Source organism: Hippopotamus amphibius, chromosome 17, assembly GCF_030028045.1.
Source record: "Hippopotamus amphibius kiboko isolate mHipAmp2 chromosome 17, mHipAmp2.hap2, whole genome shotgun sequence".
NCBI classification, from domain to species: Eukaryota; Metazoa; Chordata; class Mammalia; order Artiodactyla; family Hippopotamidae; genus Hippopotamus; species Hippopotamus amphibius.
Window position 1 is genome coordinate 47,541,541 of NC_080202.1, and position 11,620 is coordinate 47,553,160.

Sequence of the window (11,620 nt, forward strand, 5' to 3'; positions counted from 1 at the left end):
TTTTTTGGGAAGTCATTCATTTGTGAAGACACACTGGCCACGCTTATTTTTACCAAGTACACGCGTAGCTTTCTCAGTGGGGCTACTCAGGCATTTGGTCACTTGGGTTACCCAGATTCAAGTAGGGCTTCTTACCTGAAAGCCAGATATAACTGAGGTTTCCCTGTGTAAAGTCCAGCTTTCCAGGGCTTTCTCATTACTCAGGAAGGAAAATGTTCCCAGTGTTTAGAAAGGTTAAAGCTCTTTGACTTTTTTGCCCCAGAACTAGGAGGTATAATGGTGGCATAAGAAGTAATAAAAGGAATCTGACCCTATGTTTGTCATGTCATAAAACTATCTTAGCTGTACTTGTCTCACCAATTAATACATCTACAATAACTGTATTTTAGATTTTCCAATGAAGTGTCTCTCCCCGTCTTTCCTTTCTAGTGAGAATGATATCACAGGTGTTTTGGACCATACCTTCTGCGTCGAACATAATGCCTATGGTGAAATTATTCAGCATGAACTTAAACCAAATGGCAAGAGTATCCCTGTTACTGAAGAAAATAAAAAAGAATATGTCAGGTAAACACTTCTGTGTTCTTAAGCCTGAGACTTGTTTTAATGTTCTAGAATGGCGGTATGGAAAAACATTTATGTGTTTTTAGGTAGTGTTACTTATTGCTACAAAATAGGCCTCTGCAGAATTTAGTGGCTTAAAAACAACTGCCATTTTATTATTTCTCACAGTCCTGTGGGTCAGTAATTTGGATGCAGGACAACAGGGACAGCACACTGCTCCTCCTTGTCAGCTGGGACGAAAATGTTAAGATGGTCTTTTCACTCACATGTCTGATGCCTCGCCTAGGGTGGCTCGAATGGCTGGTGGCTGGCTGGACCGGACACTGGATCACCATCTGGGGCCTGGTTCTCACTGTTGGCTGGGCTCCTTGGTTATCCCCATGTGATATCAGAGGCCTCTCCCTCTCCCTGTGGCCTTCCTCTCCACCACAATAGCCAGACTTCTTATGTGGTGGCCGGTTTCCCAGAGCACAAAAGCAGAAGTTGTTGGATCTTTTTAAAGCCTAAACCTGGAACTGGCCAGCATCACCTCTGATGTATTCTTTTGGTTAAAGCGAGTCACATGCCAGCCCAGGTTCGGTGTGGAGGAGGGGCTGTACAAAGGCACAAATACCAGAAAATACGGTTCAAGGGGTCATGTGTAGTGTAGCTACCGCAGCTAGCTGTACAGAAGCACTTTTGTGCTGTATTACTAGGACTTAACCTATTTATAAATAAGCACATTATGGATTTATATAAGAAATATATTTCTTATAAAAGAAATACAAGAAAATGTTCTTTAAGTTTTATAAAATCACCTGTTGATTGAGGAATTTAGAAGTATTATTGAGTTAGATCACCTGGTTCATGGTATCTAAAGTTCTTCTAAACATTAAACTATGATAATCAAATTTAGGAGTTTGAACTTCACCATATGTACACAGACACATGCATGCTATACTTTTTGTACAGAATATGTCCCCAGGTCTTATTGGCTAAAATTTTCTAGTTTACAGATGAGGCCCATCAGTCTCATAGACTGTGAATATTGATATAGCTTTTTTGGAAAACAATTTGATAACAGCTGCCAAAATGAAAACGCATATATACCTCCATTTTTAGGAATCTGTCCTTTGGAAACACATATATAATCAAAGAAATATGAATAAGGATGTTTAAATATTGTAAAAATATTGAAAACTGCTAAAATGTTTTTAGAAGAGAATGATTAAATACATTAAACAGAATATTACTGTGGATATTTAAAGAAAGACTCTGCGTAAGCTCTCATTTAAAAAGCAAGTCTTAGAAGGAACAAAGTCTGCATTGTTTTATACTCAGACAGAAGATGTTCAGGAAGGTCACTTACCAAATAAAATGTTTGCCTAGGGTGGGGGGTGGGGGCGGGCCTGGAAGTAGAGAAGGAAAAGAGGATAAAAGAGTGGACTTTCAGCTTTTACTCTGTCTCCACATTTAATGTTTAATTTTTTTTTTTAAAGGTCACACTGTGTGGCATGTAGGATCTTAGTTCCCATACCAGGGATCGAACCCGTTCCCCCTGCAGTGGGAGCATGGAGTCTTAACCACTGGACCACCAGGGAAGCCCCATTAATGTCTGATTTTTAAATGTAATTTTTCTTTTAATAACAAATATAGATTACATTTCTAATTAAAAAAGAAGAATGAGGGACTTCCCCGGTGGTCCAGTCATTAGGACTCCACACTTCCACTGCAGGGGGCACAGTTTTGGGATTCAATCCCTGGTCGGGGCACTAAGATCCCACATATTGTGGGACACAGCCAAAAAAATAAATAAAATTTAAAAATTAAAAAAAGACTGAATGGGAATTACCTGAATTTCAGTACTGTGTCACTTCCAGGATCTAATGTGGACTGCTCACTTTCCAGGATTCAGTCATGTTTATAGCACACAGTAATTTTCCCTTACCAAATATATAATTTTGAAATTTAAAAATTACAAAGAAAAACTTTTTACAGGTGTTCAGTTTTGCTGTCCCCTTAAACAAACAAACAAAAATGAAGTTCCCCAAAGGATATAATTAATATTAAGTAACATTTCTTAAAGTAGAGAACTATTTCTCCAAGTTTGGAAAAAGAAATACTGACAGATTGGGAGTATGAGTAGTTCTGAGATTTGTGAGATGGAAAGGTTTTCCTGGGATGATAGATTGAAAAAAAAAAAAAAAAGCAATTCACATATAAATTACAAGTCCAAATCAAAGGCGTCTACGTAGACCTACACATGAGTTGTAGTTTAGTGTGCTTTTTGTTGCTAAAATTACATCTTCCAGGGCTTTTAGAGCTTATAAGGAAAAATGAGTATTTAGTCAAAAAATGCTTGCTATTGGCTTCTACTGTTTCTTCTCATTTTGGATATGGGGATTCTCTTTCCCTCTTCTTCCCCCATATACAACCCACAAAATATAAAGAAAACACCCAGCATATTCAGATTATATTTTCAAGTGAATCCAGAAAAATAGTCATTTTTCATTGAATGGGCTCTTTTTTTCTGGTTAATGGCATGCATGCTAGAAGTTGAGAAAGACGTTTCATTCTGATGTTAACTTCAGACCCATCTACTCTCTAGCCAACTTCCAGTTTAAAAGGAGTTTTTCTGATGTGAAGAGTTGCTGTATTGATGCTGTTTTTGTTAGTGGAAGGTTACCACTTTTTAATTTATGATGAACTGCCTCACAGCTCAGGATCCACCTATCTTCAGTAATCTGAGCTTCTTTTAGATTTTAGACTAAATTCTTAATGCTAGATGCTTGTAAAGTGCAATGTTGCTAAAGTACTAGAGATTCATAATAATTACCAAATCTGAATATATTTGATCATATGAAACCCCTGCCCAATGTTTCCAGGCTCTATGTGAACTGGAGATTTCTACGAGGAATTGAGGCGCAATTTCTGGCCCTGCAGAAAGGATTTAATGAAGTAATTCCGCAGCACCTGCTGAAGACATTTGATGAGAAGGAGTTAGAGGTCAGTGTATTAATGTCATGACATCATCTAGTATAAAAAAGAAACGTTGGGAATTTTCTGTTACTTAGTTTTAGAGGAAAGCTGTATTTCTTTTCCTTTTTAAGTTTTATGATGCAATGCTGTGAGAATTCTAATTCACAAGAAGAGTCTTTCCTGCTTTTGGAAAAGCCTTTCATGTTTTGGAAATTCTACAAGTAACCAGTCTCTCTTATATCGTGACTATTCTTTTTTTTTTTTTTTTGAGAATCACCTTTATTTCTGTTTCTAAAAAGTTAATAAGTTGAAGTTTTGAATCATATTTCATTATGTAAAACTTCTTAGTAAATTGTTCTAGAATTGAAGAATCTCTTTGAAATTGACAAATTATCTCTTTACTTGTCTTTAGCACAGTTGTTTGCGTCATAAAATGTTTGTATTGTGACTATTCTTAACTTATTTTTCCATATTTTCCGTTCTTGCATTTAACAGATTTCGTGTCTTCTGTGTACATTCTTCCACTGTTGTTTTCTGTTCCCTAGTTAAGTGGTTATTGATTCAGTTAAGTAAAACTTTATTAATTGGTGTCCACCATATTGAAATTTATTTGGCATAAAAGCCTAGGCTCAATTGGATCTGCATTAAGCTTTGCAAGAAAGCAGTTGATACTGTTTATCCTAAGTGTTTTAATTATTTTCTCTATCTAAACATCCTCAGTCTCCTTGGAAACATTCATTACTAATAGTAACTATAATAAACAGTTAACCATTTTTTATTTTGAAATTAGTCCTTAAAGCATCTTAGGTTTGGTTTTATAATTAAGACCTTTAACAAATACATCTGAATTTCTACTAAACTACTTTGAAAAGAACAATGAGGTTTTATTCTACCTGAGGTCCCAAATTTAATTAGTGGCTAGGGATAGCATAAATATTTGAAGTCTGTACATGGTTTAAAACATGATTTTATTCATTAACTTCAGCTTCCTCTCTAACTAAATCTGTTAACACACCTGCTAGCAAACAAATCTGAAAAGACTGGTTTGGCTCACCACCATCCCCATTCCTTCTATGATTGAACCGTTCAGTAGTGAAATGACCAGAAGGAGGTAGTCGGGAGAAAGAAAACATAGCGGGAATGGCAATAAAGTTGAAATATGGTGCATTTTTATCTCTTCATACAATGAATAAGGAATTTGGCCTTAAAATGACTGCTCCTCTGAAGAAAAGAATTTAGGGAGGTATCTTCTGTGTTATAAGCACCTCTGTAGTCTTACCTGTTCATGCGGCTATAGTTCAGTAATTTTTTCAGAACCCTATAGAAGCTTTGCTGCAGATTTTATTCAGTCCTGTTAGGTTTATTATATAATTTCTACTGCTAATGAAATTAAGCTTTTTATAAAAATATATGTATATAATTTATTTCAGTGTTATACTGGGTTAATATAAAATATAGGATTTGCAGGTTACATTGTTTTATACTACACACTATCATAATTCAGTGTTATAAACACGTTAGTAAGATGAGTCAGTCTTAGACCCTAGAGGGGTGTGAGTATTAATAGTATCAAAGTGATTTTGATATAGTTCATTTATACTGAGACTGCATCCAGATGTCAGGCAGAGCTCTAGATCAGTGCATTCATTCATCAAAATATTTCGTACTTTGGTCCAACTTTAAGCAGATTGTATCACATTCAACACAAATTCTTGAGTTCTTGTGCACTGTTTGGTTGCTTTCGCAGGAGGTAACAAAACAGATGTTATTGCCACATTACAGCAGAGGAAACTGTGGCCAAGGGAAGTGAACTGAAATGCCCAGAATCCCAAAGCTAATAAGTGTTGAAACCAGAAAAATAGATGCAGGTCTTAAGGAAGGCACATATAAACTGTATTTACTCTGACTCTAGTTTCTGTCCATTAAAATTTTTTTTAGAATTCTACTGTGACGTTATGGAACTTTTCATCTTGTCATGTCCAACAACAGTGGTGGTTCTCAGATCCTGGGTAGGGAACCTGCAGTGAGTAGGTACTCACGGAACTTTTTAAAAATACATATCCTACTTTACCGCAGATTCACAGAATTAAAATCTCTGAGCATAGGACCTAGTGTGTATATTTTGAGAAACTTTCCAGATGGTTCTGATGTCTACGTTCGATTAAGAACACCATTTGTGAAAGCTAACACTGCAAATCTGAGGTTCTAATTTAAGGAATTTTTGGCTTAACTTGGGTTTCCATTGGCTCATTATTTGTGCAATATCTTAACAGCTCATTATTTGTGGACTTGGAAAGATAGATGTTAATGACTGGAAGGCAAACACCCGGTTAAAACACTGTACACCAGACAGCAGTGTGGTCAAGTGGTTCTGGAAGGCTGTGGAGTTCTTTGATGAAGAACGACGAGCACGGTTACTTCAGTTTGTGACAGGCTCATCCCGAGTGCCTCTGCAGGGCTTCAAAGCTTTACAAGGTAAGAAAGCCAGAGGGACAGCGATGTGGAATCTAATAATTGGAGGCAGGGGGCAGTATTTGGTGTACATAGATGGTGTACAAACATGTGCTTATATACAGATTCTCTTTTCACTCAAGTTCTTACCTGTAACTCTCATGTCTTGATACCTTCTTCTCCTTCCTTTCCTTTGTTCCCTCCCAAGAGCCTTTTCTGCTGGGTTCTCTGTGATTGTAGTGAGTGCCGCATGTTAGAGACCATATGTGGTGATGCTCTGCCTTTTCTTTTCTGGTCACCTTGCTTTTAAATTCTGTTGCACATTCCTGTAGGGGAAGTCTGTCTGCTTTCATGTTCACATCTCAACCTGGCAAACATTTTCCCACTTGGGATGCCTCTCCCCTCTACTTTTTGATTCGTTTAATAGAAAGAGGCAGCATGAGTCGTGGAAGCCATTTATTTGGTCAGAGCACTATAATTAATGCATGGCATCAGACCATTTTACAGCCGCATTCCATTTTTAAGAATTGTTTTCCATGGAAAAGCCATTTAATTTGGGGATGAGTTGGTATATTGCTGTTGATTGCGGTGCTTCACTGGGTGGCAGTTGCTTCCTTTACCTCTGAAGCTCTTCATTTTCAAAACTGCTGCTGCTGGCAATGACTGAGGGTGTACAAAGCGATACTGGTACATAATTCAACAGCGTTGCCCACAGTCCATATGTCAGCTGTGCGTGGGGAAAGCATGCGTTAGTTGCGCTTGCATTCCCCGTTTGGAGAACTCCTCGTCATCAGGCCACCCAGACGCGTAAGGTGAAGCTGTGTTTCTAAATGCATTTGTACGGCGTGCCTCACGTTAACTGAAATTTATTCTGTAGACTGCTCATCTTTTGCTCTCAGCGAAATTTGAGTTGTGAAACCTAAATTTGCATTAAGTTGTCCTTTTTTTGAATGTGTGTATATGTATTGGATCTTGGATTTGCCCACTTCTTTTTTTTGGGACACTGATTTCCTAAAGAAGATAGAAGTAGGCAAAAGATTTCAATCCTAAACTTTCTCTCAAACTGAAATGCTAGCAGATTAAGGAATCCAGGCTTATCCAAGGTCAATTCCAGCTTTTAAAAGTCAGATTCTTTTCTTGCTGTCCTTTGGCAGCTTGTATGGAGTCACTAGTACTCCCCTATCCCTAGGCCCTGTGGTTTATGTACCAGTTTTATTCCGAGATTTTGGAGACTGATACATGTACCTGCAGTGATCTGACCCACATTTGCTTCCTTTGCAGGTGCTGCAGGCCCACGGCTCTTCACCATACACCAGATTGATGCCTGCACTAACAACCTGCCCAAAGCCCACACTTGGTAAGTTATTTCTGTAGCTTTTTTTCCTCATTCCATGTACTAATGTTTCAGATGTGACGTTCCGTTTGTTGTTTTTGTTACTAAATGGACCCTTAAAAGAGTTGCTTATCCTTTTTAAGTGAATTAAGATTATCCGGAAGTTGGTAGGAAAACCCCAAAGCAGTAATATTTTTTTAATTTAATTTAATTTATTGACTGTGTTGGCTCTTTGTTGCTGTGTGCAGGCTTTCTCTAGTTGCAGAGAGCGGGGGCTACTCTTCATTGCAGTGCATGGGCTTCTCATTGCAGTGGCTTCTCTTGTTGCACAGTGCGGGCTCTAGGTGTGAGGGCTTCAGTAGTTGTGGCATATGGGCTCAGTAGTTGTGGCTTGTGGGCTCTAGAGCACAGGCTCAGTAGTTGTGGCGCCCAGGTTTAGTTGCTTCACAGCATGTGGGATCTTCCCAGACCAGGGCTCAAACCCATGTGCCCTGCATTGGCAGGCGAATTCTTAACCACTGAGCCACCAGGGAAGTCCCAAAGCAGTAATCTCTACTTGAGAGAAATGTAACCTTTTTCTTGTCATTTTCTATGTGACACAGAGTAATGTGGCTGTATTAGTGTAAACTAATTAGTATACACTTGCTAGGCCAGTTGACCTGTTTTGAATGAACTGTGTAAAATCTGATTTGCTTATTTACAGCTTCAATCGAATAGACATTCCGCCCTATGAAAGCTATGAAAAGTTATATGAAAAGCTGCTAACAGCCATTGAAGAAACATGTGGATTTGCTGTGGAATGACAACTTCAAGGATTTACCCAGGACTCTATTTATACCCCTGACTGACAGCCTCCTTTCAGCAGAGTTTCAAGGAATGCTGACATACAGGAAAATGCCCACCCCCCACCCCACCCCCCCTTTTAAAAAAATTTTTAGGACACTGTGAGGGGAAAGGACAATTCTGAAATTCCTTTTCAAGGAAAAAAAAGGTCTTTATGCTTTGCCATGAGGCCACATTCAGCTGCTATTTAAAATTAATATCTTGAACCTAAAGAATGCTGACTTTTCCTACATTTCCAGAGTTAGGCAGTATTCTACACTTAAAGACTACTACTATTTTTATAAAAGGTAATCTATTCAAACCGCTTCACAGATTTCAAGTCTATCAAACATCAAGACAACTTCAGCAGTCGGTACAAGTCACATTTCATTTTGGTTGAATACATGATTTTGAACAGCTCCTGTACTTGCTCTTTGTAAAAAAAAAAAATAAAATAAAATAATTTTGAATTATTCTACCTTTGTAAACAATTGGCTATAAAAGAATCTTTAAAAAATTAAGCCATTTACATGTTTAATTAATTTTTCTATAGCAAAGCATTATATTTTAAAAGCATTATATGTTTCAAACTAGCCTGAGTCTTTTTTATATTTTTCAAGCATGAATTCCGTGGAATACAGCTATACAATTTTGGTTGTCAAATTCCTAATGCAACCATTTAGTCTGAACTTAGTAGCTTATTTGCTACAATAAGATGCATTCAGGGGCTCCCTGTTTTTAAGAGACTTTAAAAAAAAATATTAATTTTTTATCTTGAATGAATATGATCAGGTATTTTGGATTTACTTTGCATCTTAAATGGAGATACTGCATTTTTATAGCTACGCAGATCATGTGGATGGGATGAGCTTTTCATTCTTTTACTGCGTCAGCTTATCTTTGATATATATACTGTTTCTATAAACCAAAGCCTCCTATGACAAGTGCACCTAATTTATATTACATTTTAATTATGGTAAGTTTTTATCAAGTAAACCATCCTGAATCTGTTTAGCTGCTTATATTTTTATCAGCTAAAATTATGAAAATGGAAAAATTTTGCTCTAAAGATTATTTAGCAAGCTTAGAAAACCCTGCTTTTACCTAACAAAATGAAGTGGGGGTGGTGGGGGCAGGGGATGTGATTACTAAAAAAAACCAAGTGATTCTAACTGTCGTATACATTACTTTAAGTCTGAAGGGTAATTTTGGAGATAAGGGAATCCCAGTTCCCTTGGTGTTGAAGATCAGCGTTTGATTTGGAAATATCCAGATTTAGCTTTCAAGGTGTGTGGCATGTTGCATGATCCAGAAGGCAACCAAAATTCTGGAGTGAGAGAGTGGAAAAATCTGAAATCATGGGTGGATTTTTGAATTCAACCATCAGAAATCTGCACTTTTTTTTTTTTTTTACGTTGTGAAATCAGGAATAGCAAATTTTGATGAGATGGCTTTGTTTCAGTTGTGCAGCTTAATTATCAAGTGAATAAGCCCTTTGTGTTCCTTCATGTGATGGACTGGTTTCCAGTTTGTGTTCTTGGAGCCAAGGGGTTCCTTAGAGGTGCCTCAGAAGTAATGGTTAAGAGAGGAGGGACAGAGAGAAGGAGAAAGGCTTAGTTGGTATTTGAGCAGGGGCCTTGAACTCCCCACCCCCCTTTACCCAGAGCAGCTCTGATTCTTCTCTTTTTTATATATATATTGGAATTCCACGTAAGATTTCATGGGGGCTAGGAGGGGTGGGGGGATGGGTAGAATAAAAGAGGTGGAAAATTTGCTGCTTAAAAACAAGTTGAGAACTACTCCTATAGTTTCTAAGTATTTAAATTTATTTCATTCAGCCAAATTTGACAGCCACACACAAGCTGGTTACAGTCATAACTGTGCAGTGGCGATGTGCTTATGCTGACCTTTTTCTTCCCACTTTGTTTTCCTGCTGCATTCTTAGTCGTACCGAAGACCATCTTAAAATATACTGTTTGATTATCAGTAGTTTTCCGCTTTCACGATAGTACCTTATTGGTCGCAGGTCCATCTGTTATATTAAAGCACTAGCGCAGTGTCACTGTGCCTATTATAATCTTTCAGTAAAAGTACATGATGAACACTTTGGAGAAATCATTAACTGACGGATGCAGTAATAATGAAATGCTAATCTCGTGATAATGTACAATATAGAGCAGGCAAACACCATCGCTTTTTGAGTGCCTTTTTAACTTTATAATAATGACTTAATAGAGCTTTAAAAGAAATAAATTACCCTCCCTTACAATCTGTGGTATCACAGACATAATTTATAAAAACATGATGATTTAGACTTCATTTTCAAAGTTATGTTACCTGATTACTTACAAACAGGTGCTAATAAGCAAACAAAACCCCCCAATGTATCATTGAACCTTGGACTTGCACCTCACGTTTAATGTGAATATTTATTTCCACTTGTCCCCCTTAGCTGGGTTTTTTCTAATCCTTCCTCTAGTTGTGTTATTTCAGATATGTGATGTCATGTTTCCATACATTGCCTTTGCATCATGAATGCTTAATTATGAACAGTGGTTACTTTGTAGAGCTCATATGCAGTACAGAGGTGAGTTTTGTTTCAGAGGGTCTTACTTCTTTGGTGTAAAGAGTTTTTAAATAGTGCTGTGTATAGTGTACATTTTGTTTTGCACATAGTTTGTTGCCCTGAATGGGTTTTATTTTTTACCAAGTCTTTTTATTTTTTCCTTGTAATTACAGTCCAGAGCACAAGTTTCCTTTCTTTTAAATACAATGTAATTTGCTTTATTTACAACACTAAGTCTGCTTGAACTTCCAGTGCATTGAGCTGCCTGCATTGATGGGAGTTAGAGGTTGATCCAGACATCTTTACAGTCTGACACAGCTCCTTCTGTTTCTGTCTTCAGGCTGCAGCACAGTCGATGGGTGCCGTTTGTGGTATTTAATGTGCTTATGTTAGGATGATGATTGTACCAAATGCTGAGTTGTTTTGTTTCTAGATGTAATTAGTTCACTTGATGTAATATTCTTCCTTCTCTCAAACTGACTTTAAAAACAAAGTTTTATCATTTTCATTGTAATTTGTATTTATTACAGAGTGTTTTAGCTTTGATATTCTTTGTATTTTCACTCAGTTGTTACATGAGCTTTATCAATAACATCTGTATAAATGGTTTTTAAAAATTAACTATGTATGTGCCCGTGCCGACGTTGAGCAATAAAATGAATGCTGTTTGCACTGTCACAGCATCAAAGTTTTTAAAGAATATTGAGTTTATAATGAATTGTTTTGAAAAAAATTGGCTCTATGAAGAGTGACAGTATATGAGCCATAAAATGTGACGTTTAAGAAGACTCATGGGCCTTCCTTAGTTGATGCCTTTGTCACATGGTAGAGCCTCAGAGGGCTCAGGACCCCCAGTCTGTCTCCAGGTGGAGCAGGGAAGGAGCTTGTCTTCTGCCGTGGCTCATCCCTAGGTTGGGCATAGCTCT

General features: G+C 37.4%; 1 protein-coding gene across 6 annotated transcripts in view; it reads left to right on the top strand.

The window, feature by feature from the left end:
* The window catches only part of SMURF2 (SMAD specific E3 ubiquitin protein ligase 2), a 121,608-nt gene extending 110,231 nt beyond the window's left edge, over positions 1 to 11,377 (top strand). For 5 of the 6 annotated variants that reach the window (XM_057714415.1, XM_057714416.1, XM_057714420.1 and 2 more), the window contains 5 exons: positions 430 to 567; positions 3,429 to 3,549; positions 5,796 to 5,997; positions 7,255 to 7,330; positions 8,010 to 11,377. In XM_057714415.1, the coding sequence (XP_057570398.1) occupies positions 430 to 567; positions 3,429 to 3,549; positions 5,796 to 5,997; positions 7,255 to 7,330; positions 8,010 to 8,109 (637 nt within the window). In that variant the 3' untranslated portion in view covers positions 8,110 to 11,377. Of the gene's footprint in view, positions 1 to 429; positions 568 to 3,428; positions 3,550 to 5,460; positions 5,771 to 5,795; positions 5,998 to 7,254; positions 7,331 to 8,009 lie in introns of those variants that run through there. The other variant, XM_057714418.1, reaches the window with a different exon arrangement.
* The last annotated feature ends 243 nt before the right edge of the window (positions 11,378 to 11,620 follow it).